The sequence below is a fragment of the Salvelinus fontinalis genome, chromosome 2 (genome assembly GCF_029448725.1).
Source record: "Salvelinus fontinalis isolate EN_2023a chromosome 2, ASM2944872v1, whole genome shotgun sequence".
Lineage (NCBI taxonomy): Eukaryota > Metazoa > Chordata > Actinopteri > Salmoniformes > Salmonidae > Salvelinus > Salvelinus fontinalis.
Genome location: NC_074666.1, coordinates 84,012,567 through 84,036,910, shown reverse-complemented (window position 1 = coordinate 84,036,910; position 24,344 = coordinate 84,012,567). Strand labels below are relative to the sequence as shown.

The window sequence follows — 24,344 nt, the reverse complement described above, 5'->3', positions numbered from 1 at the left end:
TTGAACACCAGGCGAGGCACAAGCTGGGAGCTGTCAACCGTGATGGAGAGGTCTTGGGAGAGTGCAGGCCTTCCCCGGGCGGGGAAGCTTGCAGAGAGGAGTGTGGATCACAGTCATTCCACATCTTCATTCAAGAGAACATTTAATGAGGTGCAAAGAAGTCTGAAACTAGAAATACATCTAATGGAAAAGAAAAATGTGTCAGTCAAAAATGTAAATGTATTATCGTTGGCCAAGTTCAAGAACATAGAATACAAGGCAATGTACACTTTTTCCTAGTCTCTTGGAGTTTCCCTTTAAGAATCTTAAGTAGAGAATCACATTTAGGCAGTAGTTAGTGAATTTAGTTATTCTAAACAATAATGAAACACACTGAGCAAAGTACATACATCTTGGCCTCAAGTATTGACGCCATTGTCATAGCATCCCAGATATATTCACACAATGGAACCAGAGGAAATAAATACTTTTTACTTGTATATTTTATTTCCCCTTCATTTCAATTCATCTACATTGCTTAATTCAATTTGTCTACTTAAAAAGATAGTGTTTAAAAATATGGGATATAACACGTTTCTTTTTCTCTGCTTCCTAAATTCAAAATGCAAGCAAACTGGCCACCATCTAAAGATTGTACATATTCTGTACATGTGGTGAAGAACTATAGTGCATCACCCATAGTGCTGAATCAAACAGAACTCTCCATACACCTAGTGTACCAGACCCCAGGTTGTGTCCTAAATTGTACCCAATTACCTATGTAGTGCACTACTTTTCACCAGCAGAGCACTAAGGGCCCTGGTCAATAGTAATGCACCTCATCTCATCACATTTCCACTGAGGAGCTGCCCTGGGGTCCTTTCAAACTCACTGTGTTAAAGCATCATCAGCATATGGCTCAGAGCCTATCAACAAGTGTCCAATATTTAGACGGCATTTAGATTGACACCTGCAATGATAGATAGATGGCCAGATTGCTAGCTTACTAGGCAGTGTGCCGGGTAGACAGATAGATGGACAGCTAGGAATGGCTTAAAGGAGATGGACAGTTGTATGGCAGGAGACAGATAGATACTTAGTTGAAACAGATAAAACGAATCAATATTAACATTGAATTTTAAAACAATTTCATACAGTGTATTCAACATTCAGTATTATCTTCTTGTACATACTGTATATACAAATACTGGAGATGTGCATATGTGTTCTCACATTCTGTAGGCTAGTGCTCGTTTAAGTTGGTTGTTACATATTCAATAAAAACCATCTGTTTGTTAGTGTGCTGCCATTGGCTCCCGAGCACAAAGCCAGGTAACAGAAAGATAACTATTTCTAGAAGTAAAAATCTATAAACTATCTACCAGTGTTGTTGGCAGGAGTGTCACGGTGAACAAGGGCATAACTGTCCCAAACACAACAAGTACCTTTCTCATTCACCTGCTCTCTTCCTCACTCAATCTCTCTCACACACACACATCATTTTAGTAACTTTCTCAACATTCCCTGGTTTTCCAGGAATCCTGGTTGGAGGATTCCATATTTCCTTGCTTATTCCTTCGCTTATACCTTCTGGGAATCTTCCAACCAGGATTTCAGGAAAACTTGGAAATATTGGGAAAGTTACCGGAATTTAGGTACCACACACACACACACACACACACACACACACACACACACACACACACACACACACACACACACACACACACACACACACACACACACACACACACACACACACACACACTTTGGGCCTCTTAAGGTGGCGAATAGAATATAGACACATACAGACAGGCTCTGTTAACTAACACTATATGGAATGTTGTGTTGGTAGATCTACGGTTGAAAACACTGAGTTACGGTCTCTGCTGCATTTTAAATATGATCCCAAAACCAAAGGGTCTAACTCCCCCTTCCTACATCTCAACACATCTCAACAGACAGGAACAAAGAAATAACAATCAACATAAACCCTACATCAGTCCATGATGTTTTGAACGGTCTACTGCTTTTGTTTCATAGTCATTCTCACAATAAGTTGCTCTTCTTTCTTTGGAAATGGCCTGTACACAACAAGTCCAATACAGGATTCTTCTTGGATCACATCCGTGTTGTTGTAACTAGATCATGTCTGAATCTGGGTCGTCACCCAGTCACCTGACATGGCCTCTCTGAAAGGGACAGTTCAACTGATCCAATGGCCACTTGAGTCTTCGATCAATGTTTGTGTTTCTGTGTTTCCTTGACAACATCTTATGATTTAAATCGTTTTTCAGACGGCAGTTCTGGGCCAGTCCAGCATTCTCAAACAGCGGCCAGAAGTGTGTTTCCAGACAAGCATTGGAAAGACATGTCTCATACTGACTTTGTCCACTGTTGACATGTTCTTCATTGGACTGTGGTAAGTGGAAGGAAAGGGAACTACAGCACGCAGACACCGAAGTGCATACTACTTAGTCGCTGGAAAGGAGGAAGACCCTGACTCCCCTCTAGGGACCAACAACAACCTTCTCATTCTGTCCGTGGCAAAGACTTTATCCTGATTGGATAATATAATTGGCTGGTATGCAATGTGGGAGGTGCTACACTGGCCAGGAGGGGCCGGAGATAGACAGGTGGACAGACAGGAAGTGGACAGGAGAGGAGATGTTAACAGAAGAGGTCTGGAGAGGTTCGGGACAGGAGTGGAAGACTTGTTCTTTTTCCCTCTTCTCTGACTTGGAAACATCACAGAGTGAGAGACAGACAGGAGCAGACAGACAAAGACAGACGGACAGAGATCTTATCCTCCTCCAGATCTGGAAAGAAAGGAAACCGTGTAAGAGACTAAAAGTTGTAAGGCTGTAAATAAGTTGAGCAGTTGACAGAAGGTGATTGTTGGACTTGGGTGTGAGGAGAGTAAACACGACACGAAATGGAACTGAAAGAAAACTTCATTCTGGGTGGAATGGGTCATGAGGTGGAGAAGACAAAGGCTGAGACTGATGCCAGAGTTTTGCTGTGCTATTTGGGATTAGGTCAGAGGATGAAATCAGCTGGGAAGTTAGGTCAGTGGAGGAATGACGTTTAAGGTCAGAGGTGGGATGATGTCTGATGGGGTCTGAGGCCATGCTGTGAAGAGCTATGGGATGAGGGGGGGGGGGGGGGGGGTGAAGGATGTCACCCTGCAGTGTCAGGGGCTAGGTCATACCTTCCTCTTCGGATATTCCTTCAACCAGGAAGGAGGAGCAGCAACACATTGGGAGAAGAGACAGGAGGAGAGGAGAAACATCAGTTGCAGCAAGAGACAATGAAGGCTCAACAACAGTAGAAACTGTATAGTGATGACAAAGGCATTTCAAAGTCATGGTACAGTGCCTTGCAAAAGTATTCATCAACCCTTAAAATGGATTTAACTGTCATTTTTTTGTCAACAATCTACACAAAATACTCTCTAATGTCAAAGTGGAAGAAATAGTTAACATTTTAAAAGGTTAATAGAAAATGAAACAACGAAAATATAGTTGTTGCATAAGTATTCAGCTCCCTGAGTCGATACATGTTAGAAACACCTTTGGCAGTGATTACAGCTGTGAGTCTTTACACACCTTTTATTGTGCAATATTAGCCCATTATTCTTTTCATATTTATTCAAGCTCTGTCAAGATGTTGGGGATCATGGCTAGACAGCAATTGTCAAGATTTCCTGACCACTCAGGAAAATTGACTGTCTTCTTGGTAATCAACTCCAATGTACATTTGGCCTTATGTTGTAGGTTATTGTCTCGCTGAAAGGTGAATTCCTCTCCCAGTGTCAGGTGTAAAGCAGACTGAATCAGGTTTCCCCCTAGGATTTTGCCTGTGCTTAGCTCCATCCCTTTTCTTTTTATCCTGAAAAACTCAACAGTATCCATACCATGATGCAGCCACCACCATGCTTGAAAATAAGGAGGCAGTTACTCAGTAATGTTTTGGACCAAACATAAGGATTTGCATTTAGGCCAAAAAGTGCATTCCTTGCAGTATTACTTTAGTGCCTTGTTGCATAAAAGATACATGTTTTGGAATATTTTTGATTCTGTATATTTGTATTCTTCTTTTCATTCTGTCATTTAATTCATTATTGTGGAGTCACTACAATGTTGTTGACCCATCTTCAGTTTTCTCCCGTCACTGCCATTGAACTCTGTAACTGTTTTAAAATCACCAGTGGCCTCATGGTAACATCCCTGAGCAGTTTCATTCCTGTCCTGTAGCTCAGTTCAGAAGGACAACTGTATCTTTGATGTTTCTGGGTGGTTTAATACATCATCCACAGCATAATTATTAACTTGACCATGCTTAAAGATATATTCAATGTCTGATTTATTATTGTTTCCCATCTACCAATCACTGCCCTACTTTATGAGGCTTTACAAAAGCTCTCTGGTCTTTGTAGTTCAATCTGTGCTTGAAGTTCAATACTTGACTGAGGGATGATACATATTTGGTATGAGGAAGGGTTAGTCACTCAATCATGTCAACCCCTATTATTTCACACAGAGTGAGTCCATGTAACTTATGTGATTTGTTAAGGGACATTTTACTCCTGAACTCATTTAGGCTTGCCTAAACAAAGGGGCTGAATACTTAGGCAAGAACTATATTTGATCACATTTCTATAAATCATATTTTATTTTATTCTTCCACTTTGACATTAGAGTATTTTGAGTAGATTGATGACCAAAAAATACAATCAAATCAATTTTAATCCCACTTTGTAACACAATAACATTTGAAGAAATTCAAGGGGTCTGAATAGTTTTGCAAGGCACTGTATAAAGCCTATTCAAAGTGATGTGTAGTAGACCGTGTTCTCTCACTGCTTACTCCGACTACAAGAAGTCCAGATTTTTTACACTTTTTTTCATACTCAAATTAATTATGTTGGAATTAGGGCTGGCACAATTACCGTATAATCGTGTAACTGACGATTATGGATGAAGGCCATCATGAAATGAAATAACCGTCATAAAAATATTTTTGTTGTGTATGTGTGTGTGGAGCGAACAGCTGACTGAAGGATGGGCGGGGATTCGTGCGGTAGAGTCTGTTTCCGCAGTATCGTGGGCTCTTAACAACGTGATGAAACTTTGTTGCGCCTTGACGAAATAAGCAAGGTGCTGTAGCAAACAAGTCTTTGGTTGCCTAGGCAACTCCCGCTTCCCTGCAGCAGCACAGCACATGCATTCAGGAGTGGAGGAGAAAATGTGCGTCTTAAAAAACGTTGCTATTCAAACGATTATAACGGTGACTGCGGTCATTTGGCTGACTAATAACCGTCATCCAAAATTCCATGACCGTCACAGCCGTAGTTGTAATAAACAATTTTCTTGTTTGTTGAAATGAGTGTAAAGCTTACCACTACAAGAAGATATTGTAGAAGATATTTAACCGACCACATTAATATTGACACAGATCATGCACACATGCACACACAGTTACCCCTGTACCCAAAAGGATTACTCATTATTCCCAGCAAAATATGAACTATTTGGAGAAATGGATCAAGCAAATTAATTTTGATGAACCAGACAAAGAAATGTAACACAAATTTTATCATTCTTGATGCAAGTGATGACAGGGAAGTGATATAATCCTTTTGGATCAGAGACTAAGGAGTGAACAGGCATTAGCAGGCCAGGCATGCACACAGCTAGGGTTCTCCGGAGACAGCCACTGCAGTAAGGGCACTTTGGTTAGGGCACTACTGAGTGGGCATTACTGAGCGGACACTACTTTAAAGATACTCCAAATGAAGAGCTGCACTAAGGAGAGGCATCAAAGAATGAACACTACACAGGAGGCTTCAAAGAGAACCACAACAGTTTGGGAACTTCGTAGGAGACTACAGGGGAACTGTCCACTCCTGTCCCCGGCAGGAGAGCTGGGTTGGAGCCAGTCTGAAGGTGTGAGGGGGAGGCATCTCTTTCTCTCCCTGGAGAAATGTATGGAGGAGGTCAGGGTTCAATTCTACTAGCTCTTACAAAGTGACGTATCAGAGGTACCAGCCCAATACTCATACTAAATATATCCATATGTTTCAAAGCAATTGGATGGGGAACTCAACCCATGTGTCCCCACCGTTGGTGGGGCAATGAGTTGCAAAGTGGGTGAAGTCGTTTTTTTTGGAGGGGTGTGAGTGGGGGCCTTGGGGAGAAGCAGACAGGTACACAGAGGCATGCCAGAACTCTTACTTAAATCCCCATCCTGTCCCCCCTAGGACTATAGCTGCCAGAAGAATAGCACCTGCGATGGACCCTATTATGATATTGGTGCCACTGGGACCTGTGCAGAGGAAGGAGGGGGGAGGAGGGGTGCGGAGGGGAACACAACAACACCACCAAAAACACACATCAGAGGACAGCATCGACACTGTACATCAACAACATCCGGAGAGAGAGAGAGAGAGAGAGAGAGAGAGAGAGAGAGAGAGAGAGAGAGAGAGAGAGAGAGAGAGAGAGAGAGAGAGAGAGAGAGAGAGAGAGAGAGAGAGAGAGAGAGAGAGAGAGCAAGAGAGAGAGAGAGAGAGAGAGAGAGGGGTGGAGGACATGGGGTGGAGGAAGGGGGAACGCGTGGGAGAGCGAGGGGAGATCAGGGAGGCGACAGTTTAAGAAAGGAGGGTGTTTTATTACTTCTTTCTCATCCCCCTCTCTTGCTCTTTCAGCTGGACACCCTCTTGCTTAGGATGGCTTTGGTTTTTTGGGGGCCTATGAGAGCCCTATGAGCCCTGTGTCAATGGAAAGGGAAAGGGGATACCTAGTCAGTTGCACAACTGAATGTATTCAACCCGAAATGTGCCTTCCGCATTAACCCATCCCCTCTGAATCAGATACAGACTGTAAGATAGGAAGGAAGACACTTGAAGACAGAAGCCAGGTGTCTGTAACGTATAGAAACACCCACACAAACACACACATACAGTACATGCACACATGTACACATTCAGCATACACATTCTCACACTAACTCAGTCACACATGTAGACACAAAGTCAGTCAGTTTCCCTGACTTTACTCCACTGCTCTTTTCACCCAAAGCATGACTAAGGCAATAGCTATCCGAAAAGCTAGCCTATAGATACCCTTTACTCCATATATGTACACAAAGAGATAAAGTGATGGTAGACAGACAATGAGAGGGATACGAGGAGAACAGACAGACAAACAGACAGTGAGAGAGAGACACACACAGAGACAGACAGAGGAGCTTTGGACCTTTCTTCTCCGTGTTGGCAGGCGGCGTGGGGTCAGGGATGGGGTCAAAGACACTGCAGTCCTTCCCGGTGTAGTCCCTGTCACAGATACACTTCACCTCGTTACTGCATGTCTGAGAGAGAGAGAGAAACAGACAGATTAAAACAACGGAGAACATCAACTGGCACAGTAGTCAAGTTGAGAACGTTCCCTTTTGAAAACACTAACCCAACAAGCAAACATCCCTCTATTTAAATGCAGGCATGTGTGGTGGGGTGGTCCCTGTGTGTGTCCTCACCCCGTGGTCAGAGCAGGTGCGTCCCAGCGTGGAGCCGGAGCAGGAGCTGAGGTTGAAGGCAGCCACAGGGAGACAGCGGCGCTCCAGACACATCATGTTGGGGCCGCATGGCGTACCATCCTCTACGTAGCCCAGGTCTGACCCATCCTCCAGCAGGACATGGCCCCCTCTGGACACACAGATGGGAGAGGAGGAAGAGTAGAGAAGAGATGACAAAAAAGAGAGGAGAAAAGAGGAGGAGAGGAAGGGAGAAGAGGAGGAGGAGGGAGAGGAAGAGGAGGAGTTGAGAGGAGAGGGAGAGGCGACTAAGGGATAAATTAATCAATTCATCTATTCTGCTCAATCTATGAAAGCCTCCCAAACACAAACAATAAAGATGTAGAAAGGTACAACTCACCGGCAGTCCAGGTACTTGTTCTGGTGGTATATTGTAAGGCTGGTCACTTCCCCCTCCAGATCCCCAAACTTTGGCTTCACCGTCATATTGATACAGAACAGGAAACCACAAAGCACATCCCTGAGAGAACGAGAACGAGCGAGAGGGAGAAAGAGAGAGAGAGAAGGGGAGAGTGAGATAGAGAGGAGAGAGAGGGGGGGAGAGAGAGGGAGAGGAAATAAGATGGGGGAGAAAAACGTTAAGAATAATAATAAATAAAACTCCGGTCATGTCTGGTGTAATAATGTGAGTGATAAGTCATGTGATAGAAGGCTCACGGCTTGTTGCACTGCAGCCATCCCTGGCCCTCAGGGCTCCGCCCACAGTTGCCCTTCTCTGTGCCCTCTGCATTCAGCTTCTCATAGCAGAAGCGGTCTGCTGAATCTGAGACAGCACACACAACACAACACACATTAGATCCATATCACCGCCATCTGTAACTCAGATGAAGTTCCATATCAGTCCACAAGATGGCATAGGACTGTGATGGGCATAGCCATAGAAACAGTACCAATACATGACCACTGGCAAGTGAGTAATTCAGGGGTGTGAAAGACATTCAAGAAATTAATGAATCATTAATACTTACTGTAGCCCCAAAGTCCCTTACACTGGCCATCGAGAGTCCTGCACCGACCACTATAACAACGACCCTGAGTGAGAGAGAGAGAGCGAGAGACAGAGAGAGAAATAGAGAGAGAGAGAGAGAGAGAGAGAGAGAGAGAGAGAGAGAGAGAGGCAGAGAGAGAAATAGAGAGAGAGAGAGAGAGAGAGAGGAAGGAAGGAGAAGAGAGAGCCAGAGAGAGAGAAAGAGCAAGAGAGGGAGGGAGAGAGAGAGAACAAGAGAGGGAGGGAGAGAGAGAGAGCAAGAGATGGAGGGAGAGAGAGAGAGTGAGAGAGGAAGATGAAAACAAAAGATAACAGCAGGACCGACATATCTCAACAACACACTGACTGCAGAGCAAAGCCCTATTCAAACAAAGGTGTGCCTTACCTGACTACTGTCACACATGTATCCATCCAGCTTGTGCACATTATGAGGGCACTGCAACAGGAGAAAATGACATACAGTATGGCTTACTTCAGACCAACTCATACTCCCCAAAGACTCCATCTCCCAACATGCACCAGGGTAATAGTATAGTGTAGAGTACAGTACCTGGCTGGAGTCTCCTGTGCAGCTCTCTGGGATGTCACAGTCATTCACAGCCTGTCTGCAAACCGCTCCTCTCAGCTCATACTAACAGACAAGAACACAAGAATGACCTCTTCCTGTCAAAAGAGGTGGACTGTGTAGTAGCACCAACAGACTCTTAGTAGTCAAGATGATTGTATTATTAAAACTGTGTGCGATTCTTAATAAAAAAGTTTTGTAATTAAATGTTTGGTAATGAATGAGTTAAATCCTGAAGAGGCACTAGCCTCCATAGAGTGGACTAGCTAGTGTGATGAGTAATATGTAAATGAGGCGGTGGTGGTTGTGGAGTAGAGGGACTCACCCTGCACCCACTGCAGCACAGTCCACTACTGCACATGGCATCGTGGGTCAGGGTACACTTCTTACAGCACGCCCCTCCACTACGGGCACACTCCTGCAGACAAACACACACAGTCACTGAGACTGTTCCTCATACCAACATAACCCTCTAGTATCACCATGACAGTGTCTGTCTCAAATGGAACACTAGTACCTTTATAGTGCCCTGCTTTTAACCAGGGCCCATAGGGCTGTGGTCAAAAGCAGTGCACAATATAGGGAATATGGTGTAATTTGAGACGCAGGCAGAAGCTCCATTCATACTGGAGGGTTCTGGTTCCTTATCATGTATGGGTTACAGTTCCTTAGGGCTAGTCCCCTTTTTTCTCCACTTCCTGTCTGAATGACGTGCCCAAAGTAAACTGCCTGTAGCTTAGGCCCTGAAGCCAGGATATGCATATAATTGGTACCATTGAAAAGAAAACACTTTGAAGTTTGTAGAAATGTTAAAATAATGTAGGATAATATAACACAATAGATATGGTAGGAGAACATCTAAAGAAAAAGCAACTGGAAATCTTTTTTGTTGTTGAGAGACCATCCTCTTAGAAATGCAAGAGTAAGGTCATATTGAAAATTAGCTCTGTGGATGAAATTCCTATGGCTTCCACAGGGTGTCAGCAGTCTATGTTCAAGGTTTCAGGCTTGTAACTTCAAAAACTAATAAGAAATATCAGTTTTAGTAGTGGGACACAGTCTTGTAAATTCGTGTTTGCGCATGCCATGAAGACATTACGCACCTGCTAAAATCGGTTTCCTATTGAACATACTTCTTTCCAAAATAAATATTATAGTTTGATTACATTCTTGGGTATCTGAGGAGTAAATAGAAACATATTTTGACTTGTTGAAACAAAGTTTAGGGGTAGATTTTTGGATTGTTTCTCTGCATGTTGAACGAGTGGATTACTCAAATCGATGGCGCCAACTAAACTGACATTTTGGGATATAAAGAAGGATTTTATCTAACAAAACATCACTACATGTTATAGCTGGGACCTTTTGGATGACAAATCAGAGGAAGATTTTCAAAAAGTAAGTGAATATTTAATCGTTATTTGTGAATGTATGAAACCTGTGTCGGTGTAAAAATAACTTAACGTGGGGCGCCGTCCTCAAACAATCGCATGGCATGTTTTCGCTGTAATAGCTACTGTAAATTGGACAGTGCAGTTAGATTAACAAGAATATAAGCATTCAGCCGATATAAGACACTTATATGTACATAAATGTTTAAAATCCATAGTATTTATGATTATTTTTTTGAATTGTGCGCCCTCCAGTTAGTGGGACTCCTATACCTAAGAAGTTTTAAAGAGACCCTCACCAGCTGAGACCCACAGTCACACTCCTCCCCTGTCTCCACGAAGCCGTTCCCACACTCAGGAGGGTCCAACAGCTGATAGAGAGATGGAGGGATAGCGGGAGAGGAGAACAGATGGAGGGAGAGACAATAGACAAGTAGGATGGGAGGACAAAAAGAGGGGAAGAAGGGAAAAGAGAAGGTCGTAAAGAAGAGGAAGAGAGAGATAATCAAGGATGGGCACAGAGCTGTATGTAAATATCTAATATGGAGAAATGAGGACATTGGGATAATTAATTAGGCTATATATAACAGCACTCCTGGGACCTTCAGCTTACACTCCACTCCCCACTAGAACATCAGGCTAGGCCAGCCTCCCACATCCCTCACCCACACCAACCTCACCTTGTTGGGCTTGTTGAAGAGGCAGCTCCCGCCCCCCTGGAGCAAGAACTGGATGTACTCATCAACACTGCAGCGAGAGAACTTTCTGGGCAGGTAATATCTGTACACACAAAAAACAAGCACACACACACACATACACAGATGCAGGGAGAGAGAAAAGAGAGAGAGAGATAAAATGGTCAAAGCCAATGATAGTGTGTTTTTTTCCAAAATGTAGTGCCAAATCAAATGTGACAATATTTTCAGCAATTTTGCAATCTGACTCAAATGTTACCATCTGTGGTAAAGAACCTGCTAATTGTAGTAGATGGATTTGACAATAGTTTATCAAATCACCATTGTACCATCTGGTAATACCAGACCGGTATTGAATAAGCCGAAGCCAAACGCTTGTGAGCACATTGTGTGTTCTGTAGACGGATGTACTGATGTACTGTATGTACAGTATATGTATTCCTAAAGCAATCTTTACCCAGTGTCTTCCATGATACAACCAAGCCAAGAATCAGGACATCTGCAGTCTCCTGAGAGAGATGGAGAGAGGGAGGGAAAAGAAGAAAAGGAGGGTGAAAGAGGGAGTGAAAAGTCAATGGGAAAAAATGAGATGGTTAATGACATTCGTCTTGACTAGAAGGAACTTACATGATACAACTTTATTGAGGTACTGATTTACTGAGGTAAATCCTTGAGAAAAAAAATACAATTATTTCACAAGTAAGTTTGAAATAAACTCAATCCATCGCTGCCTGTGCCACTCCATCGATCACTTCCTTCCTCCTTTTACTGAATCCATGTGCTGCTGTCTCCTGTCTCTACCTCTCGCTTAATCTTTACACTATCTGTACTTGTTCCTTCTCTCTCTCTTTCTCTCTCCCTCTCTTTCTCCTTCTCCCTCTCTCTCTCCCCCTTCCCTTCCTTCCTTCCTTCCTTCCTTCCTTCCACCCTCCTGCCATCACGCCATCCCCCATCCCCCTGCTCTGATCGTCCTTACCCGCAGAGCTGCGTATGTTGTTCCACCTCATCCCAATGTTCTGACCCAGACTCTGGCACAGAGTGATGGCCATAGGACCCACGTTCCCATACTGGAACACAAACACAGACATCCACTCTGTATCAATGGCGTTCGCTTTGACTGAAGTTACACTCCTCACGTTCCTCACTGAAGAAACGAAGAAGTCTAAGAAGAGTCATTCTTAAGTGTAGTAGCTGTGTCAGTTCCTAAACCATGAGCCTGGACTATGAGCCCAATGTTGTGAGTCACAGTCCTTCGAAGCTGAGTAGGAAACACACAGGTCTCTCTTACCTCGTTGATGCCCCCTCCTCTGGTGAGAGAACACACCCCTCCGGTGTAGGCCGTCCCACTGCGACTGCTCTGGAATGTACGCCCCCTGGAGGAGATGGAGGAGAAAAGGAGTCAAACCTGGACTAAAGGACCAGGACATATTGTAGTATATATAAACCGGCTGCAACCAGTCAACAATACAGACTTCGTCCAAAATGGCACCCTATTCCTTTTATAGTGCACTCCGTTTGACCAGAGCCCTCTGGTCAAACGCAGTGTACTATTGAGGTAATAGTGTGGCATTTGGGACGAGTTAGATACAGGAGCATATCAACCTCCTCTATTTTTCATTTCAGGGGGACATAGACAAGGGGCGCTCACGAGAAGAGGTGCACGACGTCACTTTGCTCCTTAATACTGTCCTTCCTGTACTTCATGAAGTTCTGCAGCGTCGTCAACGGGTCCGTCACCACGGGAACCATGTTGGCCGACGACCAGGTCTCCATGGCAACCAGCACGATGCGTGTGTTCAGCTGTTCCCTGTAAATCTGCAGGCCAAACATACACTGGTGGTATACCCAAATTCATATCTAGGAGCATGGACATAATGAGTAAGATATGTTAGATTGTTCTCATAGGCTACAACCTAGCCTATGATTATTGACATGACTTTAACTATAACAACATAACAATATCATCATAATTGACGATGGGTATCAGTACAAAGGTTAAGTATGGAGTGACAGAGCTCTTACTGCATCAGCCATATTGACCACTGCTTTGGCAAAGTTCCTGGCCTGGGTAGTAGAGCGTCGCAGCTGCTCAAACTGCAGACAGACAGCAATTGTTAGGTACAGTGTGTCCCCGTCACACACACGCACGGACGTGCGGACGAACCAACACACATCAATTATTTTCACAAAATGCTAACTCACCATTTCGTAGTCGTTGACCACCATCAGCTCGATGTATTTGGTCTCTGACTGCACGGTGGGCCTGCGTGGCAGCTGTCTCTTAGAGCGCCTCAGCACCTCACTGACCCGGGGATCCTTCATCTGCTCATCACCATTACCTCTGGCTCTATCCCCCTCACTGTTGTCTGTGCAGTCTGGACACAATACAACACAGAGGACTGAGAAATGACATCAAAGAGCATGGATCTACCAAAATCAATGCGTCTTCTCATTGGTAAGTATGAACATGAATGATTGTATAAAGGAGAGAGGATGTAGGATGTTGCCAGTACCTTGACAGTCTGGGGATAGTCTGACATCAGGCATCCTACGCACTAGGTGGGCCCCCTCAGTCTGGAGAGGAGTCAATGAGACACCAGGACAAAACAATACCATCTTTACTACGTTCCTCCATATTCCTCATCTGCATCCATGTTACTATAAATGAATGAATCAATAACATCAACACTACTCTAAAAGGCTACCTATACCCCTATCTCCCAACCACCACACACTCACCTGATTGGTCCCGTCGAAAAGAGGCTCAATCCCATAAGAGAACATCCCATCAGAAAACATACCACTGAGAGAATGAGAGAGAGAGAGAGAGAAAGAGAGGGAGAGAGAGAGAGAGGGAACGCGTTCCTTATATATCTGTAAGACTCCCATTGTATAGCAGTGATATTAGTACATGAAGATCAAAGATACCATATAGCTTATTAAAGCCATAGTGCCAGTACTGTACCGAGTCAGTGTGCTGAGGCAAGGCCATTGACAGACAGTTTATAGCTATGGGGAGAGTCTCACCATAGGCCAAGACAGGTGGAGAGAGCTGCCCAGGACTCTGGTAAGCCCCTCAACCTCCCTTGGTAGTAGCAGTGCTCCCCTCCCTGTGAACACAAAGACCATACCATATATAGTCACATGCTCAAGTAAGTCGACTCTGTAGTGATACATTGGTTTGCAGGTTTCTACACAGTGACTGAGGAGGACGATGATACTCATTTCACAGACCCCTAAAAAAACGATACGGAGTCCCCAGGAGTTGTGCTTTAAACAGTTTCTACTTATATTCCCTCTCTTCCTCCCTCTCTTCCTCCCTCCCTTCCTCCCTCCCTCCATTATACTGCTAGCTGTATATACTATATGTGACCTACTTGTCCTCCACTCTACTCTGTTACACTCTACTTTGTTACACTCTACTTTGTTACACTCTACTCTGTTACACTCTACTCTGTTACACTCTACTCTGTTACACTCTACTCTGTTACACTCTACTCTGTTACACTCTACTTTAGCTACCACTCTGACAATGGAGGGGTCTTCTGTGCAGGGAGCTTATAAATAAATCCAACATTATGTTGCTCCACAGTGGGAACAGCTTGGAAGGAACAACATGGAGTGAGAATGCATTGGGCTGGCTAGGAATAAACCTGTATTACAACCGGCCATGATTGGGAGTTCCATAGGGCGGCGCACAATTGGCCCAGCGTCGTCTGGGTTTGGCCGGTGTAGGCCGTCATTGTAAATAAGAATTTGTTCTTAACTGACTTGCCTAGTTAAATAAAGGTTAAACTAAAATAAAAATTTGAGCAGTGGATGTCAAAGTGTGGAAGAGGAGGACCTCACACATGAGACGTCAACACAGATGAAGAAGAGGGCATCCAGCTACAACACTAATGCTCTTTCTGAATTAAACATCTACCTTGCCTGCAACCATCTGTCATTGGTGTGAAAGAGCTGGCCTAGTGTAACACTTCAAATGTTTAAAACAATTCCTTTTAAAACTACAGAGCAAATAAAACCCTTGGCAGTAAAAACATCCCCTCGGTTGGAGAACTCCCCAAACACTTACACATGGTTAGAAAGACAATGAGAACACAGTAACAATTAACAAGACAATTAGCAGTTGGGGTGTGTGCAACCAGTAATCAGGACACGCTATGGAATGTTCGAATTTAATGGCAAATAAACAGAAATACAAAGACAAGCATATTAGACTACTTGCATAGACAGTTATACATTCAGTAGCCTGTTTATTAGGTACACCCATCTAGTAATAGGTCGGACCGTCCTTTGCCCTCCAGAACAGCCTGAATTCTTTGGGGCGTGGACACGTTGCTCAATTGGTATCAAGGGACCTAACGTGTGCCAGGAAAACATTCCCCACATCATTACACCACCACCACCAGCCTGTACCGTTGACACCAGGCAGCATGGGGCCATGGACCCATGCTGCTTACGCCAAATCCTGACTCTGCCATCAGCATAACGCAACAGGAACTGGGATTCGTCAGACCAGGCAATGTTTTTCCACTCCTCAATTGTCCATTGTTGGTGATCGCGTGCCCACTGGAGCCGCTTCTTCTTGTTTTTAACTGACAGGAGTGAAACCCGATGTGGTGAAAAGGACTGACGAGCTGTGCGTTCCAAGATGCCGTTCTGTACACCACTGTTGTACTCAGCCGTTATTTGCCTGTTTGTGACCCATCTGTTAGCTAACCATTCTCCTTCGACCTCTCATCAACGAGCTGTTTTTGCCCACAGGACTGATGCTGACTGGATGTTTTTTGTTTGTCGCGCCATTCTCGGTAAACCCTAGACACTGTCGTGCCTTAAACGCCCAGGAGGCCGGATGTATCTGAGATACTGGAACCGGCCCGCCTGGCACCGGCGATCATACCACTCAAAGTAGCTTAGGTCTCTCATTTTGCCCATTCTAACTTTCAATTGAACAGTAACTGAATGGCTTGATGCCTGTCTGCCTGCTTTATATAGTAAGGGCAGCCTTACTGTCTGTAGGAGCGAACCATTTTCATGAACGGGGTGGCCACTGAGTATAAGTCTCTAGCCCAGGTGAAGGCCTCTCCTTCACAATTAGTCTCCTTCAAAAGATTAGAAACAGTTTCCTGCTATGGCTGATCTAAAGTAGTCATTGAGCCACTACTGAGTATGAGATTGGGATAGCAGGAATACAAAACCACTCTAATAAAGGCAGAGATAGAGACACAGCAACCACAGCTGGCATAGAGTCAAGCGCTCGGCCTGGTCTGGCTGGGAGTGTGCGTATGTGGCTCCATCCCTGCAGGCGTACTGTACATCCTCCCACCCACACCACTGCTCTCTGAAGGAACCAACTGTTTGAGAACACACACACACACAGAATGACTCTCTGATACCATCACCCATCCTATTCACTGGCCTTTACTCTCTCTCTCTCTCTCTCTCTCTCTCTCTCTCTCTCTCTCTCTCTCTCTCTCTCTCTCTCTCTCTCTCTCTCTCTCTCTCTCTCTCTCTCTCTCTCTCTCTCTCTCTCTCTCTCTTTTCATTCTCCTCTCTGCCAAGAACTTAATGACACTGCTGAGCTGACTCGTTGCCATGGAAACAGGCTCCTGATTGGCTAGTGAGGGCAGAGGGAGAGTTGGGAATGAGAGTGGGTGAGGATGAGACAGAGGCTCTTGCTGAGGCTGGGGGACGAGGGGCAGTTAGTAACGTGTGTAGCACAATGAACCAAATAGAAAAAACACTACTTTTCCCCAATGGTTTTCTAGAGGCACTGACATTCCTGTAGTAGTCTACTCAATCCCACTGTAGCATTCATTCATTTTGGTGAGATGGTGGTCAACACTAATGTCATTTCAATCTGATAAGTGCCGCCAACAGGACGGACGTATCTGATTTCAATAAGACACTAAACAGATCTCTGTAGCCTACTGGACAATAGCATACAATGTCAACAGTACGTTTACAGTACATCTACAGTACGTCAACAGTACGTCTACAGTACGTCAACAGTACGTCTACTGTACGTCTACAGTACGTCTACAGTACGTCTACAGTACATCAACAGTACGTCTATAGTACGTCTACAGTACTTCTACAGTATGTCAACAGTATGTCTTCAGTACGTCTACAGTACGTCTACAGTACGTCTACAGTACGTCTACAGTACGTCTATAGTACGTCTACAGTACGTCAACAGTACGTCTACAGTACGTCTACAGTACGTCTACAGTACGTCTACAGTACGTCTACAGTACGTCTACAGTACGTCAACAGTACGTCTACAGTACGTCTACAGTATGTCAACAGTATGTCTACAGTACGTCTACAGTATGTCAACAGTATGTCTACAGTACGTCAACAGTACGTCTACAGTACGTCTACCGTATGTCAACAGTATGTCAGCAGTATGTCTACAGTACGTCTACAGTATGCAGAAAACACAGTTGCTTTTTCAGAGGCATGGGTAGAACTTCTATTATAACTAGGGCCATGTGTTTTGTGCAATCATGTGACATAGCAAGAATTTATCCTGTATTTTATCCAAAATATTCAAAAATGAATTACACCAAAAAGGAAAGCAGTTGTCTGAGGGTGGTGCTGGATCTGGAACAGATTGTTGAAAAAGCTTTAAATAACCGTTCAAATCCAGGCATATCAAATGATTGTGCAAAATACTGGGCCCTAATTATAACATACGAACACACACACACACACACACACACACACACACACGCACACGCACACGCACTCACACTACCATAGACTGTGAGGGTTTGCCGTCTTGGTGAAAGTGGCGCTCCACGTAGTCTGAGGACAGGAGGTGGCTGCAGAGAGAAAACACAGAGACACCTCTTTTATTATGACAGACACCTCTCTTATAAACCATACCCCGAGCCAAGCTCTACACCACGTCTAAGACAACGAGGCACATCCTTTATGCGTATGATTTATCCTCGTTGTCTGCATATCTATTCTGTGTGTGAATAGATACGCAGTCTGTACGAATATGGTCCGTTCTCAACGTAATTCCATTTCCGTGTTCATGCATGAGGGCGTCGTGTAATGCATGGCTGTAGAGTACAGCATATCTGGATGTGATTTATGACGTTATCGTAGCTAGGCTGTAGCCGTAACAGAGTAGCGGTGGTCTGGCTGCTGTGTTGACTCCTTTACTGTGCTGTAGGGGAGTTACAGTACATTAATCACATTAATAATAAAGTCATGACAATCCAGGCCACTCACTCTCTCTAAGGTGGTTAGCTGTATTGATGGAGCTCTCGGGGTCTCTGTGTCCCTGACGCTCCACTAAACATTTGATTATGTGTCATAAATGGAAGAAGCAAAGTGTATTTGCTAACGGTAGCGGTTATGGAAATGCCAATGTTGATGATTGTGGCGATTTAGAAAATACGGACTGATGGAAATGGGTGCGGCGAATACGTCTATCAAGTTGATCAATCAAAATTGTGCACAAAATCAAATGTACTCACTGGTTTAACTCCAGGTCCAGGGTGAAGGTGTGTCCGAAGGTTTCCACCTGGAAACAACTCTGGGCCAAATGGACTGGCTTAAATAGGGAGAATGAGAGATGAGGATCGAAAGAGAGAGAGACATTACAGGACGAACCACTTTAAAGTAAACCACTCTAATAGCGGTTCGCCCATTTGGTGAGTCACAATGATGGCGATCATTCTATAAGAAGTATAACAAACCAAAATGCATACTGTACAAATGCATTTCTGCCAGTGCAATACTGCATATGCATCAAAAGCATTTTAGCAGCTAACATAGTCGGATTGATAAAGTGTCCATTGATTTGGCTGGACTGAATCCATTCCAACAGGCAGTACTGAAGCCATCCAGGAAGTGCATTTGTACTCAGCAGTAGAGATGGACGGGGAAGAGGGTTTACAGGAAAGGAGAAAGCTTTAAATATCCATCTACATTAAGCCGGTGTGAAGCCAATGTGTCCCTACTGTCGGCTGCCAAAAAAAATGGAGAGGTAAGAAGAAGGCAAGGAGGAACTTTACTGGCTGCCAGAGATTTATCGCAGTCAAAACACAGTGTCGCCAAAAGCACAAACAGTGTCAGCATTCAATCCCAGCCCACTGTAATTCTGTCTGCAGAATACAGGCTGCAGTGAATCATTGGACTTTCACTGAGACAAGACTCCCATTCGGGAATCATTCCCTCCAATGATTCCACACAACTCAACTTCAGCTGGACCAGGGAGAGTTCTGCTTGCCTAAAGGAAGGACTAAAATGTGGTGTCAGGGATATCAATCCAAGGTGTTTCGTAAAGTTTTGATGTGTGTGAAGTAATCAAGAATGTTTATTTTGGTCAATCAATAGATCAATAGATTTGTTGGAATCGATCAATATTTATCAGCCCTGAATCATAACATCCCTCAGGATGTTTAGGTGGCCACCAACAACACCCCTGTCTGTAACACCAAGGCATCTTGATACTGTTCTAATACCAAAGTCAGTCCTCCGGGAACCCTGTGATAGCAGGTTCATTACTCAGTAACAACCAGTGATTGTAAATACATCTGAAATGTGCACATGCTGTAGAAACAGATGTATCTTCACTTCCAGTCCATTGATAAGCAAAGTCACTTGAGGAAACAGTAGGCTGTATAACTTGGAATCAAAGTTAACCTATAGAATAGTTGATAAATCCATGAGTCAGAATGACAGCTAGGAATATTCCATCTAAACTTCTTTAGAACCCTCTGTAAAAAAAGGAAATTATTACTACAAAAAAATACAACAGAGGCAAAACATGAAATTAAATGTAACCAACAGAACCCTCCTAATTAAGTAAAAATATCCCCCTTTACCAATTATACCACTTCTCAAAAACAACTCCAAAAACAACAACACCGGGATTTTACACGATCTCCATCCAAATACCCATGCGCCTCTTTAAATAGTTCAATCACATCACACGGTAGGTTAAACCAAGCAGTGTAATCAGAGCCAGATTTATCTCCAGACGAGGGTAATGATTCTCTCAACCAACTCAACTCAACACTCAACCCACCAGAGGGGTATATTACAAAGGAGAATCAATAAGTTAGCCAGCTAACTTTGATAAACAACCATAAATAGCTATTGATTTTCTGATTCATTAAGAAAGCTAAACTTAGAAATGTGTTTTTGGTTGTTGAGTCAAAACGACCACACCCATTTCAAGCTTATCCTTAAAAAAATATATACGTTATTTCAGAATATTTAGATGAGTTATCTTGTTAACTCATTGATCTCTGGTGCCCCATTGAAAGATGTAGACCTTGCACATCATCATCTGCACATCTATCACTCCAGTGTTAATGCTAAATTGTAATTATGTTTGCCTCGATGGCCTATTTATTGCCTTACCTCCCTAATCTTACTACATTTGCACACACTGTCATAGATTTTTCTTTTGTGTTACTTTTGTTTATGTGTAACTCTGTGTTGTTGTTTTTGTCGAAACTGCTTTGCTTTATCTTGGCCAGGTCGCAGTTGTAAATGAGAACTTGTTCTCAACTGGCCTACCTGGTTAAATAAATATAAAATAAAGAAAATAAAAAAAATAGAACCTCACCCTCCATTCCACTTCCACCTTCCTCTTCAGAGAAAGAGAAAGGGTGTATGAAAATTAAAGAAAGAGATGGGTTGAAGGGTGAGGTAGAGGTTAGGTCTGAGAGAGAGAGAGAGAGAGAGTAAGAGAAAAAAAAAGAGGATGATTTTGTACCAGTGGAGTTTTTGGCCCAAGTAGCACTTCTCACACAGGCCTGTTGAATCATTGATGGGGACATACTTCAACACACCATTGAATAATAGAGGAATGGAAGAGAGAGGAGTTCTCCATGAGAGAGCCTTTTATCATGAGGAGATGAGGCCAAGCAGCTGAAATCACATTCACACAACAGGCTTCTGTTTCAGATCTCTTCTCTCCGGTGGACTGTAATTATGAATCTGTGGCATGGGGTGGCATAGTGGATGAGTACAGTAGGTCAGAAGGTTTTTGGGTTCAAGTCCCAGATATTGTGCTCCAACATAGGGTGTAATGCCCGTTGGTTACAGTTAAATATGTATACAAAACAAAAATATAAACGCAACATGGAACATTTTCAAAGATTTTACTGAGCTACAGTTCGTATAAGGAAATCAGTCAATTGAAATAAATTCATTAGGCCCTAATCTATGGCTTTCACATGACTGGGAATACAGATATGCATCTGTTAGTCGTGGATCATAAAACCAGTCAGTATCTGGTGTGACCACCATTTGCCTCATGCAGCGCGACACATCTCCTTCACATAGAGTTGATCAGGCTGTTGATTGTGGCCTGTGGAATGTTGTCCCACTCCTCTTCAATGGCTGTGTGAAGTTGCTGGATATTGGCGGGAACTGGAACACGCTGTTGTACACGTCGATCCAGACTCCAGAGCATCCCAAACAGCCTCAATGGGTGACATGTCTGATGAGTATGCAGGCCATGAAAGAACTGGGACATTTTCAGCTTCCAGGAATTGTGTGCAGATCCTTGCAACATGGGGCTGTGCGTTATAATGATGAAGCGAATGAATGTCACGACAATGGGCATCAGGATCTCGTCACGGTATCTCTGTGCATTCCAATTGCCATCGATGAAATGCAATTGTGTCCGTTGCCCGTACGTAGCTTATGCCTGCCCAATACCACAACCCCACCACCACCACGGTGCACTCACATCAGCAAACCACTCACCCACATGACGCCATTCTGCGGTCATGAAGTGAGGTGGACGTACCACCAAATTCTCTAAAAACGACGTTGGAGGTGGCTTATGGTAGAGAAATTAACATTCAATTATCTGGCAACAGCTCTGGTGGACATTCCTGTAGTCAGCATGCCAATTGAATGCTCCCTCAAAACTTGAGACACATGTGGCATTGCGTTGTGTGACAAAACTGCACATTTTAGAGTGGCCTGTGTAATGATCATGCTGTTTAACCAGCTTCCTGATATGCCACACCTGTCAAGTGGATGGGTCATCCTGGCAAAGAGAAATGCTCACTAACAGGGACGTAAACAAATTTGTGCACAAAATTTGAGGGAAAGAAACTTTTTGTGCATGTGGAACATTTGTTTTATTTCAGCTCATGAAACATGGGACCAACACACATGTTGCGCTTACATTTTTGTTCAGTGTGTATATATATATATATATATAGCAGTAACATAGTAACCACTGTTTTGCAAGACCAGAAAGGACTTGGTCATTCTCTGATGCTGGTTAAAGGGGAAACTTAGTGGGCTTAGAGGTTGCAGCAAACCACCTCCCTTCTCTGTCATTCAGTGAGGGCAGAGCATGCGGCACAGACCACTGCATTGCTCTTGACCAACTGGCAGAGGTGCCCCCGACATACAGCAGGAGAGAGCCAGTGGGTCTTGCATCAGTCACACCCAAACTAGGTTTCTGACTAAGACTGACTTCATCCCTCACTGCGAACACAAGCAAGCTGAAGACACCTGGAGGTTCAGAGTAAGAACAGCACACCTGCCAGTCACAGCGTGGAAGTTAGGGCATTATGGGACTGATAGACTTGTGCAGTTTGGGATGGATCTTATGATAAACGTAGAAAACAAGAGACAGGCCAAAACAGGCAAGACAGGGTTCACAAACGTCATTTGGGTTGAGAGAAACCATTACAGTTTCAACAATGAACTGGGAGTTTAATACAAGAGAGGGAATGTAGGAGAGAGAACGAAAACGAATAGATAACACTCCAAGAAAAACAGGTTGCCACACCCACTTCTCCATTACAGACAGTGGTCTATACTTACCGAGGTGCCTCCCGTGGTATTCCTCACGCGGGTATCCAAATAGCCGTGGGACATTTCTTCCTCCGACTCCATCTGTTGCACCAGACGCTTTGGATAGGCGACTTCGGCCGCAATGTCGCTGCTGTCTTCCCGCTCCTCTGGCGAGAACCAATCCCACAAACTCGCATCCCGCACCAAAGTCGACCTGCCGCCGCCTGTAACGCGGGAGACCTGATAACTGCCAACTTTAAACCACACACGGGTTATCACACAATAAAACGATAATTATTGTTTGGAAAATGATTTTTGACATAAATAGGCATATATGGCAGCGCGTCAGGCGCTGGTTCTACAGTGCGCGCGAGCCCTGGATGTAAAGGGCGACAGCGCTGCGGTGAAAATGTGTTGATGCAGCAAATCTACCGCATCCCTAGAACTGAAGGAGAGGGATCTTAAAAACACTACGTTCTTGGCACAGATGTAACTATCTCCAGCTGCGCGCTACCACCACACACACTATTGTAGACTAGTCTACAGAGGAAGAAGTGATTGCAGATGCAAAAAAAATGGGGATAGCCTACATTGGGCAGGGGTAAACTTGGAAATGAAAAGGGTGCTTCCCCCCTCTCCCGTCATCCCTCTTACCTGACACGGCAAACCTCTCGCCCACTGCAGCAAAGACCAAGCACCACACCGCCAGCATGATGTTCACATATTCCCCCGAATTAACATCGAGTGCGTTACAGTGTAACAGGCGCAGATAAAAAGAAACCCGACGCACAAACGATTATGGCGAGAGAGAAAAAAACACCGACTGAATCTGGTTGACAGCTGACGCTCGTCCTCTCATCTCCCATTCAGCTCGTAGCATACAGTCTCACCGATATCAGGCAATTGAATTAAATAGCCAATCTATCACAAAATGAAAAAACAAATAGGCCTATGCCAGAGCCGATCAATAATGGAATTGACAAATTAGCCTAGATTATGTAGAATAGGTCAAATGGGGAGATTTGAGTGCACGTATGCATAAATCCTACAGGATTGCGCGTGTGTAAACTCTATATATGCATGAGGGTATGCGAATCTGCGATATGTGGAAGTGGTAGATATAAAATGAACAGAATTGCGTTGGGTCTGCGGCGATGAGGACACGTGGGACCATAGTACCCTCCCCTCATTCTATCTCCAAGCGTCCTCCCGTTGCCATGCAGTTCTACATCTCCACAAAAGCAGATTCTACAACCTGGGTACCAAGGTGCCAATTGAGTTAAACATTGTAGGGTTTTGTGTGTTCATTCATTTTCTACGAGGATTTATGAATGGCAAAA

The 24,344-nt window shown here is 44.0% G+C and overlaps 1 protein-coding gene across 4 annotated transcripts; it reads right to left on the bottom strand.

Annotated features, from left to right (window-relative positions):
* Positions 1-464: 464 nt before the first annotated feature.
* On the bottom strand, positions 465-24,152 carry LOC129829501 (disintegrin and metalloproteinase domain-containing protein 11-like). Of its 4 annotated transcripts, none has more exons than XM_055891221.1 (26): positions 23,659-24,150; positions 23,035-23,258; positions 18,705-18,781; positions 17,972-18,038; positions 14,236-14,318; positions 13,948-14,011; positions 13,722-13,782; positions 13,411-13,583; positions 13,231-13,302; positions 12,857-13,023; positions 12,497-12,581; positions 12,185-12,275; positions 11,666-11,717; positions 11,194-11,293; positions 10,813-10,884; positions 9,448-9,540; positions 9,108-9,188; positions 8,943-8,993; positions 8,538-8,601; positions 8,227-8,332; positions 7,910-8,029; positions 7,513-7,681; positions 7,236-7,347; positions 6,216-6,306; positions 3,191-3,208; positions 465-2,798 (listed from the first exon to the last, which is right to left on the bottom strand). In XM_055891221.1, the coding sequence occupies exons 1-26, from the start codon at positions 23,714-23,716 to the stop codon at positions 2,783-2,785; spliced, it is 2,367 nt and encodes a 788-aa protein (XP_055747196.1). In that variant the 5' UTR covers positions 23,717-24,150; the 3' UTR covers positions 465-2,782. The 4 variants fall into 4 exon arrangements, with proteins under 4 accessions (XP_055747196.1, XP_055747205.1, XP_055747213.1 ...); XM_055891230.1 differs by having other exon boundaries at positions 23,035-23,228; positions 23,659-24,148; XM_055891238.1 differs by lacking the exon at positions 6,216-6,306 and having other exon boundaries at positions 23,659-24,152.
* Positions 24,153-24,344: the final 192 nt, after the last annotated feature.